Here is a 23,677-nt window from a genome sequence, read left to right as displayed (position 1 = left end):
CTTCCGGGTTTATTCTCACACTGTGATCATGTGACCGCCCACCTTTGTCACATGAGCCAATACTTTGTTGCTGATTCAGGGTCGCAATGTCGACCGGCTAAGTGCTTGTTTTTCCTTTTATTTATCGCCGTTTTAAAGCAATTCTTGTCACGTGTCTTTTATTTTACTTCTCCAACACAAACAATGGCCTTCGGAAGGAAAACGGGAAGTATTCTAGCGACTACACTTTCGCTACTTCTTCCTGCTGTCATCTGCACTGTCAAGGTAAAACATAACAACCTTTATTTGAATAAAAACCCGGCGTGAATACAGTGTGTAAGCAGTGTTTTGTGCGTTTAGCTTAACGCCTTGTCGTGATAACATTTTAAAAATTAATTATCATTATTTTTTGAAAACTATCGCCTGAAATCGACTACTTCAAGGTCTCGCGCAAGGACTAGTTTACGTAGCGGCATAGAAACAGGACGTGATGAGGCACAAGAAAACACTGATTTACCGACATATTTTGAGTGAATAACTTTAAAATAAAACTATTTATTTACTAGAATAGTTCCCGACTATCAGTATTTACATTTATTATTTTTAAAAAAAAAATTTTGTACTAATTAACTAACCATTGCATTAGCGTTAGTTTATTATTTATATTGTATGATAAGGCAAACTCGAAGATGGATATTTGTATTACCAAAAAAAACCTCCTATTTACAACGTGCCAGTATATTTGCGTTGTCTTTTCCTGATTAGCCTTTCTGTAAACAAATAATCATATTTTTTAATCCTGTGTTGCTCCAGATCAAACCCCTGGTGTTTGAGGATCAGCTGTTATGGGTGAGCGGAGTGGAGGGGGAGGTGAACACCTACAGGATCCCTCTGATCACCTTTACCACCATGGGAAGTCTGCTGGCTTTCGCCGAGGGTAGGAAGTCTTCATCCAGTGACGAGGGAGCAAAGTTCATCGCGATGCGGCGGTCTATTGACAAAGGTAAGATGGCTCGCAAAACTCCACCCCTTCTGTCATTATTATATATGTATATGTATATAACTGTCATTATTTATTTAGACGCACTCGAAATACGGATTAAAACAGTAGTTTCGTCATGATAAATCCACCAATCAATAGAGGAAATTTGGCGTTTCATCTTCAAAGACCTTTGTCAAATCGGCCGGTCAAAGTAGACCTATTGACCCCGAAGACAAATAAAAAAGGGGTTGACTTATATGTGATGTGTTTGTCGGAGGGTAACCAGGTGATATTGTGAGTTCATTTCTGGAGTCGGCAGTTCGTTCGGACTGAGAAAAACGAAGGGGAAGTTTGCGTCATCACCTGTTGTCAGTTTACAACAATATCATGACATCTCTTCCCTAAAGAATGTGTCAGTGCCGGGAGAAAGTGACAAAAAGGGAATGTTTGTTAGGAAGTAATGGAACCACAATTTCCCCATAAGAAATGAATGATAATTAAAATAATCTGCAGTGATGTTCAAAACATGTACACCTTCAATGAATGACCAATTTTAAAACTTGTTTTCATATACACTGCTGGCCAAAAGTAATGGCACCCCAGCAATTCTGTCAGAGAATGCTCATTTTCTCCCAGAAAATGCAAAAACAAATGCTTTGGTAGTCATTTATTTTGCTTGCAATGAAAAAACACAAAAGACAATGGAGAAAAAAAAAAAAAGAAGTCATTATTTTAAACAAAACTCCAAAAATGAGCTGGACAAAAGTATTTGCACCTGTTGAAAAATCATGTGATGCTTAATAATTTGTGTAATTAACAGCACCTGTTACTTACCTGCGGCACATAACAGGTGGTTGAAATAATAAATCATACATGCAGCCAGTTAAAATGGATTAAAGTTGACTCAACCTCTGTCCTGTGTCCTTGTGTGTACCACATTGAGCATGGAAAAAAGAAAGAAGACCAAGGAACTGTCCGAGGACTTGAGAAGCAAAATTGTGAGGAAGCACCTGAATGTTCCTGTGTCTACCGTGCGCAGTGTCATCAATAAGTGTAAAGCCCCTGGCACTGTGGCTAACCTCCTTAGAGGTCAAAGGGCGGAATGATGGGGGGAAAATATTATGTGATGCCTTAACATTAGCACATTATGTCTTTGTGATGTATGATTGCTTCTGTGACCTAGAGTGTAACAACTTCTATTGTTTTTCACCTTGGGTGCCATAGTTAGGAGGGAATCTCACAAGATAACTTGTTTTGCACCATAGTACATGCTTGACTCCCATAGTTAGGAGGGAATCTCACGAGATAACTTGTTTTGCACCATAGTACGCGCTTGAGTTCCATAGTTAGGAGGGAATCTCACGAGATAACTTAAATAAAACTTGTACTTTAACCGCTGGGAGCCTCAACTGGGGGGGAATCTCATACCCTTGCGGGGGGGTGGAGTCTCACGAGTTCGGGTGGTGCGTTTTTGTTGGGGCAGGGAGTGGCCACCCGTGTCCCCGCGTCAGACGTGTCTATAACAGTTGGGAGATTCCCCCAACTCCCCGGAAGTCTGCCAGGGAATTACGTATGGGTCGCTAGGCTTTGTTCCTTCGCCGCTTTCCCGGAGCGCTTGGCTCCCCGCTCATTTGTCAACGGTAAGCGATTTTCATTGTTAAGGAACAGTTTGTTGTGCTGTAACGGTAACGCGGGGATTCTGGGATTGACAAACTAGATCTAATGTCATCGTTACCATTTATTCTTGTTTTGATACTTGTTGCTTGCTCTTGTGCGATTGTAATCAATAAATCTCATTTATTCTGCATTTTCTAATCAATAAACATCGTCTATTGAGCAAAAGTGTGAAACACAAGTAGTAGGCTGAGGGTGGCAATACTTTTGTCCGGCCCATTTTTGGAGTTTTGTGTATAATGATTACATTTTTTTTTCATTCTATTTTGTGTTTTTTCATTGCAAACAAAATAAATGAAGATATGACTACCAAAACATTTGTAACTGCAATCATTTTCTGGGAGAAATTGCGCATTATCTGACAGAATTGCAGGGGTGCCAATACTTTTGGCCAACAGTGTAGGCAAACTGCTGCTTTTGGAATATGTAAAAAGGTTGTCCGCCCGATTGCCTGCCTGAGCGGTCCACTGTCAGACAAAGCCAAGGCAGCCCTGCCCCGCAAACACTCAAGATGCTAATTGGAGCAATCCAACCCTGTGGTTTTACGAATGTGAATGGGATTGAATAATGAGGACCTCAATGCTCACACAAGATACGCTGATTAGGATCAGATGATCCTACTCTGGATACCAAAAGGGATTTGTATCAACTGATGCACCCTTGGTAGTTCTAGTGTTAATTCTCCAGATCATGACTTAATTTACTTGAACATTTTCTCAATGGAAATCAAATGAAATTCTCATAATGAATCACTCAATACTGCTAAAATGATGTCATGTGGTTGAAATCACGACTGGTTGCTCAATTGACATTTGATTTTTTTAAAGAATTGCTACGAAATGACAACTATATAAACACACAATACTAATGTTGAGGTTTCTTTAGAGTTTTTTGGATTACTTATATAGATTATTAAGGTACTGTGCAACAGAAGATTGAAAAGAACCTCAGTGTGTATTTTTCCTCTGCTCAACCTATTGGAATAGCTTTGCAGAAAAAAACAACTAACAAGTTAAACACTGTTAAAAAACTATTTAAGGCCGTGGAAAAGAACAGTTGAGCTTTTGAGGATTTTTGTTTCATAAGATAAATTCTCCTCCTCTCCTTCATTACGCTAGGATCCACGTGGTCACCAACCAGCTTCATTGTTGACGACGGACTTGACCGGGACGGCCTTAACCTAGGCTCGGTGGTTGTAGACCAGGAAGTGGGCTCGGTTATCCTGGTCTATACTATCTGCTTTCACCTGGATAATTGTAATCCCGCTAGTACCATGATGGTAGAAAGCAAGGATGACGGCCTGAGCTGGAGTCAACCCAGAAACCTCTCGGTCCAGCTTGGAGTCAAAAATTTTGCTCCTGGACCAGGTTCTGGCATCCAGGTAAGGCAGCGTAAAGAACTAGAGCATAGGTGCTTCACACAAAGTGGGTGCTGGTTTTCATTCTAGCTGATTAAGAGGACAAGTTTTCACCAGTCTGGTGTCTTACAAATGGAAGCAGTTGATTGCAGTCAGGTGCAGCTTATGTAAGCAGAAACTTCATTGGTTCAGTTGTCTGTGTGTGATCGAGTGGAATCGGTTTGGCACCTATGATCTAGAGAGGAAATGGCGGTATGAGATCGTAAAGACGGTTAAGCTTTTATCTTCAGTATTTTTCCACGATGTGCATATTGAATAAAACTCAGATGTTTTACAATCCTTCAAAATATGGCTTTTCGCTCTTGTCACATGTAATTGTATGCAATATATGCTGTACAGTACAGTAGTTGACTGGAAAGCATTACTGCCTCAACAATAAGTTTTGGGTTAATATTTTATAGAAATTTTAAAGAGCAATAAATGCTTTTAAAAATTAAAATACCTGAGCTTAGCTTCAAACAGTATTAAAAAATAAATAAATGAGGATCTAAGTACAACAAAAGAACAATTGGCTAACTTGCATCGCAAAAGTCCGCTAGCTTAAAAGATATAAAAATGCTTTTTTTTTTTTTTTTTTTTTTTAAATGCTCTTAGCAAATCAATTTAACACATATTTGCACAAAATATACCTATAAACTAAATTACAAATGATTAAAACAACCTATTAGCTCAAAGAAAAACTTACCTCATGTTGGTCTAAACAGGGAGCAGCTGGATTCAAACATGTTAAATGAGTTATGCCATATTCACTGTTGCCACTAGTGTGCAAAATCAGTCAAACAAAATACAAGCACTTTCAGTTAAGTGAAAATAACTATTTTATATGTTATATATAGACAATGATGTAGATATAAATGTGTATATATATGGTGTATATATATATATATATATATATATATATACATATATTAGGGCTGTCAAATGATTAATTTTTTTAATCGAGTTAATTACAGCTTAAAAATTAATTAATCATAATTAATCTCAATTCATACCATCTATAAAATATGCCATATTTTTTTGTAAATTATTGTTGGAATGGAAAGATAAGACACAAGACGGATATATACACTCAACATACGGTACATAAGTACTGTATTTGTTTATTATAACATTAAATCAACAAGATCGCATTAACATTATTAACATTCTGTTAAAGCGATCCATGGATAGAAAGACTTGTAGTTCTTAAAAGATAAATGTTAGTAAAAGTTATAGAAATTTTATATAACAACCCCTCTTAATGTTTTCTTTTGATTGAAAACAATAAACTAGTAGCTCGCCATTGTTGATGTCAATAATTACACCATGCTCACTCATGGTACTAACCCATAAAATCAGTTGGAGCCAAGCGCCAGCAGAGGGCGCCAAACACCAAAAAACAAGTAACAAGCGGACATTACACTGTACTGTACATTTGAATCTGTTTGAGCGGGGCATGTGCGTTAATTGCGTCAAATATTTTAACGTGATTAATCTTTTTAAAAATTACCACCCGTTAACGAGATAATTTTGACAGCCCTAATATATATACATATACATTTTAAGTTTTTTTTTGTTTTTTGGGTTAATATTTTATAGAAATTTTAAAGAGAAATAAATGCTTTAAAAATAAATTTAAAAAACTGAGCTTAAATACTGTACCTCTGAGTACAACAAAACAATTGGCTAACTTGCATAGCAAGTCCGCTAGCTTAATGTTATAAAATGCTAATGTTTTTTTTTTTTTTTTTACAGTGCTCTAAAACAATGTTCAAACTCATATGCCAACAAAAAAAAACACTAAACATACCTCTAAACTAAATTACGACTGCCTAAACCAATATATTAGCTCAAACAAAAACTTACAACCTTATGTTGGTCTCATCAGAGAGCAACTGGATTCAGCCACGTTAGACGAATGAGGTCAATAAATCTATATGCAACCATTTTCAAAACAATTACAACGGCACTCTAGTGAAAGGAATACTCGAAGCAGCAAAATTGGATTTGAATTACTCGAGTTAATCGATTAATCATTGCAGCACTAGTTCAAACACATATTCCCTCAAAAAAACTGCCTCTGAACTAAATTACGACTGTATAAAGAGTCATATTAGCTCAAACAACAACTTATAACCTTATATTGGTCTTCGCAGGGAGCAGCTGGATGCAGCCCTTATGACAAGTTATGTCATATTCACTACTGCCACTATTACTAATACTATTTTGTTAAGTAATTCAGAATTTTTCAACAGTCTGTAAAACCTCGTACCTCTTTTTTTGCTTTTTTAAAGTTGTTTTTATGTTTCTCACCATTTTATTAAGGCCAGCACAAAAACACACCAAACCCAGGAGAAGTCTCACTAGCATACTGTTTTTAATAGAAAGTTTCTTTTTTTTCCCCTCTGTCAACACCTCCTTTGAATTGGACAGTTTTGACTTTTTTTTTTTTTTTCTCCTTTGTTTGTCTCACACAACAGAAGCGTTATGAGCCAAACCAAGGAAGGTTGGTGGTTTGCGGTCATGGAACGATAGAAGGGGATGGTGTATTTTGCATCCTGAGTGATGACCATGGGGACACATGGTTTAACGGCGCAGCGCTGAAAAGCATCCCTTACAACCAGAAAAAGAGGCCGCTGGACTTTAATCCTGATGAATGCCAGGTAGGGCTGGGCGATAAGGCCTTAAGTACGTATCACGATTAATTGAGCAGATTTACCTCGAAATTCGCCCAAGCGGACTGTTATATAATTTGAAAATTTGAATCAACGCATGGAATACAAATTACCGTAATTTTCTGACTTTAAGCCGCTACTTTTTTCCTTCATTTTGAATCTTGCGGCTTATGGTCCAGTGCAGCTAATTTGTTGATTTATTTAGGTTAATAGGTAACATTTTATTTGAGAACAGCCTCATAAAACTGGCATAAGACTGACAGACCGAAGACATGACACTATTATGGGCATTACTGAATGCTTATGACAGATGTCATTAAGTGTTGTTTGGGAAATTGTGTAACTAACTCTATTTATATCCAGCTCGGATATTTTATATCCATTTTGTCGGATAACACTAAATGACATCTGTTATAAGCATTCAATATTGCTCAGGACAGTGTCATGCCATAATTATGACTGGATAATGGCAGTCTTATGGCGCCACTGTCATATAAAGTTTTACCAAATACCATAACTTGCAATTAATGAAACAGCTGGAACAGTAACTGAAGAAATAATTGGCACAGAACATGAATTTTGATTGTTATTTACTGTCTGTCGCGCTGCAATGCATGCTAGGAGGCCTGTTGGACAACAACAGTGTTGACAGCAGGTGGCAGCAGAGGTTGACTGTGTCCCTCAAGCCAGCAGTGATGGCCAAATGAAGCTTCTTGAAGCAATGAAGCTATGCAGCCATTTGGTTCAAAGCTTCATGGTGGTTCATTTAGCATATGACAGTTGTATGATGTCGCTGTCATATAAAGTGTAAATAAAATAAAATATATCCCAAAACAAAATAATAATATCCCATAATGTAGTGAGTACAGCTAGTATAATCCAGTGAGGCTTATCTATGAACAAATGCTGTTTTCGTGCCAAATTTGGTGGGTGGCGGCTTACAGTCAGGTGCGCCTTATAGTGCGAAAATTACGGTAACCGTTTCTCGTTAAATTTATTTACCAGCTTTCAATTTAACAATTGCACATGCAGTCTAAACATTAAGTGTTAAAAAAAAATCTTGTAAACAATAACAATTCTAGTGTTAACATTTATAACAGCTTGTATGACTTGAAAAATGTACATTATAAAAATCAATATGACGACTGTGCAAACATGTCATTCTAACACAATTGACTTGCAGCTTTAACAGTACACTTCAGACAAATTATTGATAATGGCTGCTGTGACATAATTATTCAACACAAGTGTTTACGTCAAAGTTTCAGTTTTTTTTCCCAGAACATTTTTTAATAGATACACCCCCCACACAGACACACCCAGATTAAAGCTGTATTGCTCTGATGCCAATGAAACATTAAAGATTTTATGATGGCAGAATAAAGCAAACACATACAGAAAAAAAATAGCTGTGGCCATTAAACTGTCATATTGTATATAGGCTTCACTGTTGGATTATACTTTATGCTGAGTGCTTTACCATCATGAAAGCTTTCAGAGAAATCACACAGAGATACCAAATAACGCGACATAATGATTGCTACACGAAGTCCATGCCCAGTCCACTCATTAATTTCAGCCGTTTCTACAAGGTTAGAGCCGCTATCCGACTCCACAAGTTCATTTGTACCGTTAGCCGCTAGCGTTAGCCTGTGGCTTGACTACCAGAAGAAAGCACTGAAAGCATCCTCTCCTGAAATCATGAGAACCAGGGAGGACAGCAGGGTGAAAGCCCGTCTGGAACCCTCCAAAAGTTTACTTAATGTCGGGGGAAAGTTTGGCGAAGCTAACTTAAGCCCGACTCCATCCCGTTTACTTGTAGCGTTAGCCGCTAGCGTTAGCCTACCTGGCTTCTGTTTGTTTGGCTTCCTGAAAACCACGTGACTCCATACGTAAGCAAACTGTCTGCTTTCTTAAAGGGGAATGAACATAGCCGAACAACACAGAGTCAAAGCGGGATGAAAAGAATATATTTTCTTGTTTTATTAAATTACCGAATTTACCGACATGGTCAAAATTACGTCGGTCATTGTGAAGAATTTCGGTAACGGTAAATTTTCGGTTTACCGCCCTGCTCTAATGCCAGGTGCGTCTTTGATCACCCATTTTTAAAATTACACTTACAGTGGCATTGTCTCTGAAGGCTCCAAGCAAGAACCCCCCACCCACAGATGTACACTGCAATACATGTGTTTTTCACACACATAAATGCACAATAAATACAGTCAGATGGCCAATTTTTTTCCATTTCTGTGGAGTACAATTTGGCAGCCTTTGGGGGGGGGCCCTTTATTGGCCGGGGCCCCAAGCAACTGCTTGGCTTGCCTGTCTGTTAGCCCCACATCTGTGCGATTATCCTTTGCAGGGTTAGGAGTAGGGCTGCAGCTATCGAATATTTTAGTAGTCGATTAATCGATGGACTAGTTAGTTCGGATAATCGAGTAATCGGATAAGGAACATGAAAAATTAAAATACCTGAGCTGAGCCTCAAACGGTATAGATTTATTTTTATTTTTATTTTTTTATGAGGATCTATGTACAACAAAAGAACAATTGGCTAACTTACAAAGAAAAAGTCCGCTAGCTTAAATGCTATAAAATGCTAAAGTTTGTTTTTTCACAATGCTCTTAACAAATGGTTCAGACACATATTTCCACAAAAAAAAAAAAAAAACGGCTAAATATACCTATAAACTAAATTATGAAATCATTAAAAAAACATTAGCTCAAACAAAAACTTAGTTTATATTGGTCTTAACGGGGAGCAGTTGGATTCAGCCATGTGAAAAGAGGCAGACCAGAGAGCAGTGTATCCAACCAAATCATTAAAACTAAATGCAAACACTTTCAAAATAAACCATTACAACGCCACTTTAAATGAATACTCGAAGCAACGAAATTTAATTCGAATATTTTTGTCTAATCGAATACTCGAGTTTAGGGCTGCAGCTATCGAATATTTTAGTAATCGAGTAATCGACTGAAAATTCTATCGATTAATCGAGTAATCGGATAAAACAAATATATTTTTAGGTGAAGAGCAATTATAAATATACATGAGAAAACAAGACATTTCATCTAATCTTGAACCATTTTCAGTCAATAGTGGTCTTTATTTTCAATGTATATTGTTGAAAACAGCCAACAATTGCATCTCAGATGTAGCTAGAATTTAAAAGACTAATTCACTGCTTCCACGCAAAAAACTTTTAGATCTTATTAAAAAAAATATATCTTACCTAAATATGCCGTTACGCTTGATAACACACATAACTTAAAAGTTAGGATTTTTTCCCCACGTGTTTCAATTGAATTTCTCTTTGTGTCAAGCCATTTTTAAGTTCTAGTTAAGTTTTAAGTTAGTCTGAACTGTAAGTCCTGATAGGATTTTGGGTTTTTGCAGTGTTCAAAATAAATGTATGATACAGGCTGTATTGGAGTACATTAGGGACCAGTGCTACTTGGTGTTTTATCCAGCAATGACTACGGAGCTAAAATTGATAGTTAGCATGATTAAGTTTTTATTTTACACCCTCATCACTCCACAATGCTATGTTATGTTAAAGCCTGTATGTAAGACACGTTAGCCACGCATCGACAGTGGTCATAATTAATTGAAACCTAGCCCTCCGCAGGGCTAACGTTACGTTAATCTTATTTATTAGCGCTTAGCGCCCTTTATTAGCGCTTAGCGCTCTACTGCTTTAAGATGGCGGCTGTTTACTAACGCTGCCCAGACGCGGCCGAGTCTGTCATTTCGCATTTAGTTCAACATACATGTGATCTCTATGAGACGCATCAGACGCTACCTGTATCAACGTAGCATCGTGCGGGCTAGTATTTAGCAACGTCGGCGTCGTTTGTGTCTGCTGCAGTAAGTTTTTTTTTTTCCCTTCATCCTCTCCGCACGTGACAGCGCGTTGTCCCGCATTAAAAGTAGTCCGAGCAAAAGGTGATGCTTAGAGCTGTCAAAATAAACGATTACTCGAGGTGAATAAAATTACTCGGATCAGTTTTTAAACTCGAGTTGCTCGAGTTGCTCGAGTACTCGTTTCAGCTCTACTCGAGTTAATCAATTAATCGTTGCAGCACTAGTTAGGAGCAATGGAGATGAATCCTAGGTGATTCAAGATAAGAAAAAGACTCGTTTTAAAAACTTATATTTACCAACTGACTTACAAATACCAATTATCAATCAGTAATGAAACAATCGGATTATTGAGGAGTGTCCGATTAGTCTGAACAGTTTTAATGTATCACATGGGAGTATTAGGGGGGTTCTTGATCTCCCAGTGGTGAACTGTGAGCATTACAACTGAGCCTTTCATGACAAAAAACACATTCGAATAGCAACTGGATAGACCAAACCAAAATATTTCTCGATTAACACTTTTTTAAAAATGATCCAGAATTTTTTTAATCCATCTTGAAAGGATTAGAAGGCCCTGAAACTTCCCCCACTCTGACCCTCTCTAACCCCCCTGTAAATGACACCCACACATCAATCACTTGAGCTGGATTCATAGAGCAGCTTTTTGCGATCAGAAGCTCGTTCAGAATTAGGAATGTAGACTGACAGGTAAAATGAGAAGCGAGGGGAAAGGCTTGACTGTCGCCATCCGCGATGGTGTTGACCAACAGCCTCTCAGGTTGCTGTCACAGCAGTCACTGACCTTCTGGCTTCAACTTTTGAGAAGCCCATCTTGATAATGGAAGCTCTGAACGTGACCCACTCAGATTCCATGTCCCCAACTCCCCGTGGGAGGCAGAACACCCCCTAAGGTGGGAGTTGAAGGTTCTCCAGATACTCCTCTAATTCACCTCTTCTTGTCGAGCTTATTTTGACAAGCTTTAACCGTTTGCTGTTGACTACTTTGAATGCTGCGATGAGACACACAGATTACAGTTTGCCAAATAGTAAATTTCCAGTTAAGCATTTCTCTACATTCATAGACTTCATAATGTATTGACGGGGCGCGGGGCGAGGCCAGCAAAGCTGACCAAGTGGAATCATAGACAAAGAGCTTTTTTTGTTGAAAATTCTTCTAAATGCTTAAATCCCCGAATTCTTTATAGATATGGACTAGGGCTGTCAAACGATTAAAATTTTTAATCGAGTTAATTACAGCTTAAAGATTAATTAATCGTAATTAATCGCAATTCAAACCATCTCTAAAATATGCCATATTTTTCTGTAAATTATTGTTGGAATGGAAAGATAAGACACAAGATGGATATATACATTCAACATACATTACATAAGGACTGAATTTGTTTATTATAACAATAAATCAACAAGTTGGCATTAACATTATTAACATTCTGTTAAAGCGATCCATGGATAGAAAGACTTGTAGTTCTTAAAAGAAAAAATGTTAGTACAAGTTATAGAAATTTTATATTAAAACCACTCGTAATGTTTTCGTTTTAATAAAATTTGTAAAATTTTCAATCAAAAAATAAACTACTAGCCCGCCATTGTTGATATCAATAATTACTTACACAATGCTCATGGGTGCTGAAGTCTATAAAATCAGTCGCACCCAAGCGCCAGCAGAGGGTGGCAAAGTTCCATAAAACACAATTAAAAAGTGAGCGTTTCACTGTACTGTCATTTAAATCTGTCTGAGCGGGGCATCTGCGGTAATTGCGTCAAATATTTTAACGTGATTAAAAAAATTAACGCTCGTTAACGCGATAATTTTTAACAGCCCTAATACGGACGTAAAACAGTCTCGATTCTTGGTTAAAAGCAAAAAAAAAACGTGCAGTTAGCATTTATTTTGCGTAAATAAATTGAAGTACGATGCTAGTCTTTCAATGTGGCGGCCGCCATATGTAAACAGAGCTTTACCGGTGACAATTCTTGTGAATAAATGCTCAAATCCACGAATTCCTTATAGATATGCATGTAAAACAGTCTTGATTCTTGGTTAAAGGCACACACACAAAAAAAACGTGCAGTTAGCGTTTATTTTACATAAATATGTCGAAGTACAATGCTAGTCTGTTCGTGAATGTAGCTAGCGGCCGCCTGATGTAAATAGAGCTTTTCCGGTTAAAATTCTTGTGAATAAATGCTTTAATCCCCGAATTCTTTATAGATATGGCCATAAAACAGTCTCGATTCTTGGTTAAAAGCAAAAAAAAAAAAAAAAAGCGTAGAGTTAGCGTTTACTTTATATAAATATTGTGAAGTACAATGCTAGTCTGTTAGTGAATGTAGCTAGCGGGTGCCTGATGTAAACAGAGCTTTTCCGTTGAAAATTCTTGTGAATAAATGGTTAAATCCCCGAATTCTTTATAGATATGGACGTAAAACATTCTTGATTCTTGGTTAAAAGCAACACAAAAAAAAGTGCAGTTAACGATTATTTTACTTAAATATGTCGAAGTACAATGCTAGTCTGTTTGTGAATGTAGCTGGTGGCCGCCTGATGTAAACAGAGCTTTTCCGGTGAAAATTCGTGTGAATAAATGCTTAAATCTCTGAATTGTTTACAGATATGGACGTAAAACAATCTCGATTCTTGGTTAAAAGCAAAAAAAAAACGTGCAGGTAGCGTTTGTTTTACATAAATATGTCGAAGTACAATGCTAGTCTGTTAGTAAATGTAGCTAGCAGCCGCCCGATGTAAACAGAGCTTTTTCAGTGAAAATTCTCCTGAATAAATGCTTAAATCCCCAAATTCTTTATAGATACGGAGGTAAAACAGTCCCTATTTTTGGTTAAAAGCATAAAAAAACGGGCAGTTAGCAGTTTTTTTACGTAAATCAGTCAAAGTATTATGCTAATGCTGTAGCCCCTATTTTCTCCCTTTGATTTTTTTCACGTTTCAAAATGCATGCATGGTACGAAAAATATAATTACCTTGAATCCTTGAACGAATCACTACGGAGGCAATCCTTCCTGTTTGCATGTGGTACAGCTTTCGTACTTTTTCAACCCAAATCCGGCGTTGGATCGCTGAGTGCGTTTTTGTGATGTGTGATGTTTTTGATGTGGGCGGCCCCCTACTTGAATGCGAGGCGCAGTGCATGACCGATTTGAGCCGTCAATACATAATGTAGTCCATGCTACATTCTACATTTCACTACTGTTCACATACAGCAACAGCATAACTAGCTTTTAATCTGCCTTTCTACAGCCATTTGAAATGACCGATGGGAGCATTGTCATCAATGTGCGAAACCAGAACAACTACCACTGCAGGTGTCGCGTGGTGGTGCGAAGCCGGGATGGCGGAATGTCACTGCCCATAGATGACCTGTATTTCGACTACGAGCTGGTGGATCCGGCGGTAGCAGCTGGGGCCTTTCAGAAAGAGGGGGTGCTCTTCTTCACCAACCCCTCCAACGCACAACATAGTAAGAAGTACAGCCATGTGAAAAAAATTAGGACACCCCATTAAATATTTAGTTGTTTATTAAGAAATCTTCAAATATATATGTCTGAACTTGTTTTTCTTTATGACTGGAGAAGAAAGTGATTTAATTGCAGGTACACAACAAAAAAATAACATTATTTTACTCATTAAACCACATAAATCAACTAAGGGTGTAACGGTACGTGTAATAGTATTGAACCGTTTCGGTATGTGGTAGTCGGTTCGGAACGGACGCGTACCGAACGCGTTTCTGACGTAGTATAACCCTTACTTTTCGAGGCTGTGAGTCGATCGGGTTACAGTTTCTTTGTGTAGATTATATTTACTCTGTCTTCTCCACTATAATGAGAACCAACATGGTAGGACTGTCCAGAAACGTCAACGGGGCGACAACGTGGCCGTCGCGAGAAAGCAGTGCAACCCGGGCGTCAGAGTCAATCAGCCAATGCACACCAGTCGCAGTGCGGCCGCGTGTTAGACGCGTCCCAGAAGCGTCTCAGAAGCGGCTCAACGCGACGCACGCGAAAAGAACGGCAGAGTTTATTATTTGACGTGAGACGCGGCCCTCCTGCGTCAATACTACTAGCTAGCAGATCGGGCAGACCGGAAGTCACTCGTGTAATAATACGGTGGATCCGGTCGATTTTCAAACTAATATGCAATCGTAACCCACTTTTTGAGTCCATCAGATCTCTTGAGTGGTAGATCGGGGCACAGTTGACTTGTCTTTGCTGATTTACCTCTGTCTTCTCTGCTATAATAATAACCAACACGGCCCCAAGTTCAATACAAAACCCTCCTACCACAACAAAACAAGTAGGAAGTAATATTCACATAGGAACTAAAGTTATACAACATAAAATATACATTATAAATGAATACTACATCACATTTGTAAAATATAAACACATGATAAAATAAATAATAGCTCATTTAAATAAAATGAAATGAGCTAAAACACCTGTAATTAAATAATAAGAATAATACACACATCCTGCCTACACGATTAAATTTATGAATTTCTGTGTGGCTCTTTAACTTGAGAAAATCCACCAATAAAGCTTTTGAAAAATATCCATCCATCCACCCGTCATCTTCCGCTTGTTCCGGGGTCGGGTCGCGGGGGCAGCAGCTTTAACAGGGAAGCCCAGACTTCCCTCTCCCCAGCCACTTCAACCAGCTCCACCGGCGGGATCCCAAGGTGTTCCCAGTCCAGCGTGTCGTGGGTCGTCCCCGGGGCCTCCCGCCGGTGGGACATGCCCGGAACACCTCTCCGGGGAGGCGTCCATCCGAACATGATGCCCGAGCCACCTCAGCTGGCTCCTCTCTACGTGGAGGAGTAGCGGCTCGACGCCCAGTCCCTCCCGGATGACCGAGCTTCTCACCCTATCTCTCAGGGAGAGCCCAGACACCCTGCGGAGGAAACTCATTTCGGCCGGTTGTATCCGGATCTTGTTCTTTCGGTCACGATCCACAGCTCGTGACCATAGGTGAGGGTAGGAACGTAGATCGACTGGTAAGTCGAGAGCTTTGCCTTTCGGCTCAGCTCCTTCTCCACCACTACGGACCGGTACAGAGTCCGGATTACTGCAGACGCTGCACCGATCCGCCTGTCGATCTCCCGCTCCCTCCTACCGTCACTCGTGAACAAGACCACAAGAACTTGAACTCCTCCACTTGGGGCAGGATCTCATTCCCAACCCGGAGAGGGCAATCCACCCTTTTCCGACTGAGGATCATGGTCTCAGATTTGGAGATGCTTATCTTCATCCCAACCGCTTCACACTCAGCTGCAAACCGCTCCAGTGAGAGTTGGAGGTCACGGCTAGATGAAGCCAACAGCACTACATCATCTGCAAAAAGCAGAGATTCAATGGTGAGGTCACCAAACCGGACTCCCTCAGCGCTTCGGCTGCACCTAGAAATTCTGTTCATAAAAGTTATGAACAGAATCGGTGATAAAAGGCAGCCTTGGCGGAGTCCAACCCTCACTGGAAACGAATTCGACTAACTGCCTGCCATGCGGACCAAACTCTGACACCGGTCGTATAGGGACCGAACAGCCCTTACCAAGGGGCCCGGCACTCCGTACTCCCGGAGCACCCCCCACAGGACTCTCCGAGGCACACGATCGAACGCCTTCTCCAAATCCACAAAGCACATGTAGACTGGTTGGGCGAACTCCCATGCACCCTCGAGGACCCTGCCGAAGGTGTAGAGCAGGTCCACTGTTCCACGGCCGGGTCGAAAACCACACTGCTCCTCCTGAATTCGAGATTCGACTTCCCGACGGACCCTGCTCTCCAGCACCCCTGAATAGACTTTACCGGGGAGGCTGAGGAGTGTGATCCCTCTATAATTGGAACACACCCTCCGGTCTACCAATCCAGAGGCACTGTCCCCGATGTCCACGCGATGTTGTAGAGGCGTGTCAGCCACGACAGCCCCACAACATCCAGAGCCTTTAGGAACTCCGGGCGGATCTCATTTACCCTTGCCACCGAGGAGCTTCTTTAGAAAACCGTTCATAAGAAAAAAAAATGTTTCATTGAGGCATTTCATTTGTAAAATACATGTTAAAATCTTTGTCATTGGAATTGCTTTTCTCTTTAGCACAAGACTTCTTTTTTCAGAAAGAAATCTGACCAATACGTGGGGTCTGAAAGGCAAATTGTTGTTGGATTATCTTTAAATACCCGCTACTTTTTGAGCAGAATTCTAGCCTTGTATAGACTCTACCCACGTGACGTCACAACTCCTTCCTCCTGACTGGTGCCGCCCAATTGTCCGTCAACACATCATGTTTCCCTGTTACGGCTACGTACATTCCTCCTATTTACGACGTGTTTTTCTGCTCGTTAACATTAATAATCAAAATGGTGAAGGCGTGTGTGGCGGTCGGTTGCAATAACAGAGAAGATAGACGGAGAAGACGGAGAGACTTGAAGTTCTACCGGATTCCGAGAGACCCGGAGAGAAGAGAGCGAGATGGGCTGCTGCAATTCGACGAGAAAACTGGGCTCCAAACGATTACCACAGATTATGTAGTAGTCATTTTATATCTGGTAAGATGCATTTAATATATATTTAGAGGGTTTTGGGCTGACAACCACAATTAAGATCATTGCTAGGCTAATCGCCGACAACATACACGTACAGTGCTGCTCGAAAGTTTGTGAACCCCACAGCGATGGTCAGATTTTTTGTAAAAAAAACTAAAATAACCTTATTAAATGTTAAGTTATACCCAAATCCACAATACTGACATTCCAAATAATGGACTGAAACAAAAGAAATAGTTATATTGTCATTCTTTATTTAACAAAAGTGGTTGATTTAAGAAAAACTCAGATATCATGTGTGCAAAAGTATGTGAACCCCTTCAGTTAATAGGATATTGCGCCTCCTTTTGCAGAGATTACCTCAACCAAACGGTTTCTGTAGTGACTAATCAGCCTCTCACATCTACTTTGGGGGATTTTTGCCCATTCTTCCTTGCAGAACGCAGTCAGTTGAGAGAGGTTTGATGGGCGTCTGGCATGAACTGCTCGCTTCAGGTCCCGCCACAGCATTTCAATGGGATTTAGGTCAGGACTTTGACTGGGCCAGTCCAGAACACGAATCTTCTTCTTTTTCAGCCATTCCTTGGTTGTATTGCTGGAATGCTTTGGATCATTATCATGTTGCATGATCCACCTTCTGCCAAGCTTTAACTTCAAAACAGATGGCGTCAGGTTATGTTCTAGGATTTGACAATATTCCTCAGAATTCATGATTCCCTGGACTATGTGGAGTTGTCCAGGTCCTGAGGATGAAAAGCAAGCCCAGATCTTGACATTCCCACCTCCATGCTTCACTGTTGGGAGAAGGTTCTTTTGGTGGTATGCAGTGTTGACTTTTCGCCAGACATGGCGGTTTTGGTTGTGACCAAACAGTTCAATTTTGCACCTACATCAGTTGATGAAAACTCTTTTTAATTTAGTCTCGACAACACAACTGTTAAAAAAACAAAAAAAAAACTACTGAATTGATTGATTAGGAAATCAGGTTGAAATAATAGAAAATTCCAAAATGTTGAGGGGGTTCACAAACTTTTGAGCAGCACTGTATGTATGTAGTGAGAGTGCTATCGCTAAACCATATAAACATTAAAAGCCCTAACTCCATTGACAAACGACATGAAATACATTAGACTTGACAGTGGATGTTAGCAAGAACAAAAGATTTTGAATTGAAAATTTCGTAACTCACCTTCCGAGCACAAGATTCCTGCCGAATTTTTGTGGACGAGGACCTGTTTCACCCAACCAGCAACGAAGTATTTATAAGCCTCCAAGCTCTTAAAGTTTTTCAAACTTTCGTGAGAATAGGCTGATTTTGTGTGGACAAGATAGTTGTACAGTTCAGGGTAGCTAGCAGATGTCAGGCAAATACGGCGGAGACAGCGGGTCGAAAAACATCGATTTAGGCATCAAATATGGATCTGGCGAATGGATAAACTGAAGCTTTTCCACATAGCGCCTTTTATGCAACGCATCAAGTGAGTTTACGCATCCGAAAGCACCGGGTCTTCCATGAAATGCATTATAAATTGCTCGATCAATTGAGACCATTGATAATACAGACACAAAATGACGGACAAGTGGGCGGAACCATACAGCGAGCACGTGATTTTGTGACGTCGGTGGGTAGGGTCTATAGGCTAATGTTCCTATTGTTGAAACCACAAAACAACTAGCACATTTGTATTTTGCATTTTGTTTTCTTACTGTACCGAAAATGAACCGAACCGTGACCTCAAAACCGAGGTACATACCGAACTGAGATTTTTCTGTACCGTAACACCCCTAATATAAACAAAAATACATATTCAAACTGAGGAAAAAGTTAGAACACCCTACCACCTAATAGCTAGTGTTACCCCCTTTGGCTGAAATAACTTCAGTGAGATAGATGCTTTTTGTAGCCGTCTAACAGTCTTTGACATTTGTCATTTGCCCCACTTTCAACAGTGAGTGACTGTTGAAGTGAGAGAAAACAGCATGGTGAGATCAAAATACGTGTTGCCGAATGCCGACTCCCGGGCTAGACAGTATCACAATAGTTCACCTTTTCGATTTATTGTGACACCCCTACTGCATACGTATATTGTGTATAAATTCATGGCTAACTGGTCTGTTTCCACAGGGATTAACCTGACCTTACGTTGGTCAGAGACTGACGGTTTGTTCTGGGAGAAAGAGGCTCTCCAGATATGGTCTGGCCCAAGCGGTTACTCCTGTATTACCTCACTGGATAGTGGCTCTGCAGACGACCGGAAACACATTTTCGTCATTTACGAAAAGGGCCACGAAAACTACTGGGAAACCATATCTTTTGCAAAGATCCACCTTTACGGAGGCCATTGAAGCACATGAATCGGAGGTGAGGTTCGAGTTGAACAAATGATAATGATGATTGGTCATCAGTTACAGTGAATGAGTGGAATGGGCTGCAACTAACGATTATTTAAATAATAGATTAATTTATCCAATAGTTAATTCGACTAATCGAATAGTCAGATTAGGAACATTTAAAGTTCCTGTGACAGCATAAAAAAAATCTAAAATAGCATTATTATGTGAATTAGAATCATATTGAGGCGATTCGACGATATACAATAACTTGGCAAAACGCAGATGACGAGAAATTAGTCTTTTAATCTGCCGTTTAGCCCCGCCTGTCATTATAGCGCTCGAGCGACCACAGCTGGATGATGACGTTGGCGCAGGGTCACGATTTCATCTTATTTAGAATTCAGCCCATTGAGGGGGAAGATTCACAACGAGGGAAATTCGACGAATAGATAGCAAAATGTCATTGTTTCAATCTCTATACGACAATATTTTAACAGGATATTCTTTTATCAAAGTATTTTTCCCAATTGCTAAATAAATGGTATGGTCATGAAAAATAAGTCTTGTGCTACTTGGAATATGAAATATTAAAAATTTATTATATTTATTCAGTACGACAGGGCAAAATTACTCCATAATGGCCAAAACTGTCGACTTCTTGCACCTCCCGAACGATATTTTATGCCCACAAAGTCAGTCCGGCTTTCGTCATTTCACTGCCCTGGCTGCGGAGAGCGTAAACAAAGCAGGAGGCGTGACAACTAAATGACATGCGTTTATAAGTCTTAGTCTCGCCTTTCGAAAACGAAAAATCACGCAAAACAACCCCGGATCATATCACACGACAACCCCTTCTGTCATTGTTTGCATGCTAACCTCATTAAAATATGAAAACCCATAAATGTTTGGTTGGTTTTAGTGAAAGCAGACCCTGTATTTTCATCTGTGTGGTTTTGACAAAGATCAGATCAAATTTGATGGTGATTTTATGCAGAAATGTGAGAAATTCCAAAAGGTTCAGATACTTTTCATACCACTGTATATACTGTACATACAGTTGTGTAGTGTACATTTTGCAAGAGAGTAGAAATATGTTCATCTGTTTTTAAAATAATTAACTTTTTTTGTCTTTAGGGTTTGACCACCGGAGTAAAAATGGAAAAACATTCTCAGGAAGGGACATAAGTGACTTTTTTTTTCTGTAACTGCAGAATGTAAAATATCTGAAATGTGAACCTATGCTTTATGATAATTGTTTACTTGCTTTTATTTTTTTATTCAACAAAGAATATTAAGACTGAACAATTTCAGATGAAAGTAAATGTGTATAAGCTTACACATGGGTGTCGATTTCGGGGTGATCACCCAAAATAATACAAATTCGCAGAGGATGTATGCGAACATTATATGGCAAACACTTTCTGTTTCTACTATCAAACTGTATTTGAGTTTTAAGATGTGCGTAAGTTAAGCAGGATGAAACGAGGCTTTGATTTGAAGGACTTTTATCAGAAGACTGGGATCTTACAGTATGTACAGTGTACATTTTGTTTCAGGTTTTGCCTGTATTTGTCCAAAAATGTTCTTAATTTTTTTTTGATCTGAACAATTTCTTCAGAAAATGTCAAATACACCGCTGACCAAAAGTATTGACATACCTGCAATTTTGTCAGATAATGCTCAATTTCTCCCAGATAATGATTGCAATTACAAATGCGTTGGTAATAATATCTTCATTTATTTTGCTTGCAATGAAAAAAACACAAAAGAGAATGACATTTTTTAAAAATCATTATCATTTGACACAAAACTCCGGACAAACGTATTGGCACCCTCAGCCTAATACTTGGTAGCACAACCTTTAGACGAAATAACTGCGAACAACCACTTCCAGTATCCATCAGTGAGTTTCTTACAATGCTCTGCTGGAATTTTAGGCCATTCTTCTTTGGCCAACTGCTCCAGGTCTCTGAGATTTGAAGGGTGCCTTATTCAAACTGCCATTTTCAGATTTCTCCACATGTGTTTTATGAGATTCAGGTCTGGACTAATTTTTAAGTCTCCAATGCTTTCTCTCAAACCATTTTGTAGTGCTTTTTGAAGTGTGTTTTGGGTTATTGTCCTGCTGGAAGACCCATGAGCTCTGAGGGAGACCCAGCTTTCTCACACAAAATTTGTTGGTAGCCTCCAGACTTCATAATGCCATGCACACGGTCAAGCAGTCCAGTGCCAGAAGCAGCAAAGCAACCCCAAAACATCAGGGAACCTCCACCATGTTTGACTGTGGGGACCCTGTTCTTTTCTTTGGAGGCCTCGTTTTTTTTCTTGTAAACCAGGGGTCCTCAAACTTGAGGGCCACATAACTTTTCCCTTCTCTGATGAGGGGCCGGGTCAGTTTGTAACAGAAAAAGTGTGACGATTGCAGGAGTGCCTAAATGTAAAAATGTATTGTTTTTCAGAAGCCAAAATCAAATAACCCTTTCTGGATTCTTCGTGGAACAAAAGTAAGTAAAATAAAAATAATAATATATCTGGATTCTTCGTGGAACAAAAGTAAATAAAATAAAAATAATATAATAATATAATATAATATAATATAATATGATGTAATATAATAATACCACTATTAATGAAATAGATAATAAACGAATAAACCTCTCTGGGTTCTTCACAGAAAAAAGCCAGGAAATAAATAACACTATGGTAAGAAAAAAAGAAAAAACATTATTCAGGGGGCCGGACCAAATGTGGCGGCGGGCCGTATCCAGCCCGCGGGCCGTAGTTTAGGGACCCCTGTTGTAAACTCTATGTTGAGTCCTTTTCCCAATAAGCTCTACTTTTGTCTCATCTGACCAAGGAACATTCTTCCAAAACGTTTTCTCAGGTAAGTTTTGCCAAACTCCAACCTGGCTTTTGTATGTGTCTGGGTCAGAGGTGAGGTCTTCCTGGGTATCCTACAATAGAGTCCCTTTTCATTCAGACATCGACAGATAGTACGGGTTGACACTGTTGTACGTTCGGACTACAGGACAGCTTGAACTTGTTTGGTTGTTAGTCGGGATTCTTTATCCGACATCTGCACAATCTTTCGTTGAAATCTCTCGTCAATTTTGCCTTTCTGTCCACATCTAGGGAGGTTAGCCACAGTGCCATTGGTTTTACACATATTGATAACACTGCGCACGGTAGACACAGGAACGTTCAGGTCTTGGGAGATGTACTTGTAACCTTGAGATTGCCCATGCTTCCTCACATTTTTGCTTCTCAAGTCCTCAGACAGTTCTTTGGTCTTCTTTCTTTTTTCCATGCTCAATGTGGTACACATAAGGACAAAGGGTAGAGGTTGAGTCGACTTTAATCCATTTTAACTGGCTGCAAGTGTGATTTAGTTGTTGCCAACACCTGTAATGCATGCCACAGGTAAGTAACAGGTGCTGCAAATTACACAAATTAGAGAAGCATCACGATTTTTCTTTTTGTGAGTTTTGTGTAAAATGATAATGATTTAATTGTGTTTCCATTCTTTTTGGGTTTTTTTCATTGCAAGCATAATAAGTAAAGATATTACTACTGAAGCATTTGTAATTGCAATCATTTTCTGGAAGAAATTGAGCATTATCTGACAGAATTGCAGGGGTGCCAATACTTTTTGCAAGCAGTGTCATACTCATGAACTGTATTGTACTTTGAAATATTCGTTTGAGTACAATAGTTGGCTTCGAACCATGGCTATAATTTTAAAAGTGTGTACGTGTGAGAGAACGATGGAGACATGGAAGCCACTCCTACTCATGATGCAATCATTGTGTGAGAAATTTGTATTTACATTTTATCATCTTTGCTCTTTTTGGATTTGCAGTAACGAAATAGAGTCAATTTTATGGACTATTTTCAAACACTTGTCATCAACATTAAGAATAAATAAATTGCTGCCAAATTATTTGCGTTTGTCGTTTTGTTTTTTTCCAGCCTTATATACGAAATTGTATATATGACGTCATGTAGTGGAAAGCGTTGACTTGTCAGTGTTTTGATTATATGTTAAGTTAACAACCGTCTTTGTGCTTGAAAGGCTTACGCAAATAACCTTGTTTACATGCAATATGCAGCGTTTAAAGCCTCAAAAATGTTTAAAGAAGTATATTTTTAGTGTAAGAACAATCATCCTATCATGAACATGACCTGAA

The 23,677-nt window shown here is 39.3% G+C and overlaps 1 protein-coding gene across 1 annotated transcript; it reads left to right on the top strand.

Annotated features, from left to right (window-relative positions):
- Positions 1–36: 36 nt before the first annotated feature.
- On the top strand, positions 37–23,592 carry neu1 (neuraminidase 1). Its single transcript, XM_057827843.1, has 7 exons — positions 37–264; positions 793–982; positions 3,754–4,016; positions 6,512–6,694; positions 13,855–14,074; positions 19,282–19,518; positions 20,625–23,592. Exons 1-6 carry the CDS (start codon positions 52–54, stop codon positions 19,500–19,502), a joined length of 1,290 nt encoding a protein of 429 aa, XP_057683826.1. The 5' UTR covers positions 37–51; the 3' UTR covers positions 19,503–19,518; positions 20,625–23,592.
- Positions 23,593–23,677: the final 85 nt, after the last annotated feature.

This window comes from Corythoichthys intestinalis, chromosome 22 (genome assembly GCF_030265065.1).
Source record: "Corythoichthys intestinalis isolate RoL2023-P3 chromosome 22, ASM3026506v1, whole genome shotgun sequence".
Classification (NCBI taxonomy): Eukaryota; Metazoa; Chordata; class Actinopteri; order Syngnathiformes; family Syngnathidae; genus Corythoichthys; species Corythoichthys intestinalis.
The sequence above is the reverse complement of the archived record's forward strand: the minus strand, read 5'-3'. Positions and strand labels throughout refer to the sequence as shown.

Bases quoted from the DNA above. Each gene is read 5' to 3' on its own strand.
- neu1 (XM_057827843.1), top strand. From the start codon at position 52: ATGAGCCAATACTTTGTTGCTGATTCAGGGTCGCAATGTCGACCGGCT. The intron at 983-3,753 runs GTAAGATGGCTC...TCATTACGCTAG, and splicing joins GCGGCGGTCTATTGACAAAG to GATCCACGTGGTCACCAACC. The intron at 14,075-19,281 runs GTAAGAAGTACA...CTGTTTCCACAG, and splicing joins CCCCTCCAACGCACAACATA to GGATTAACCTGACCTTACGT.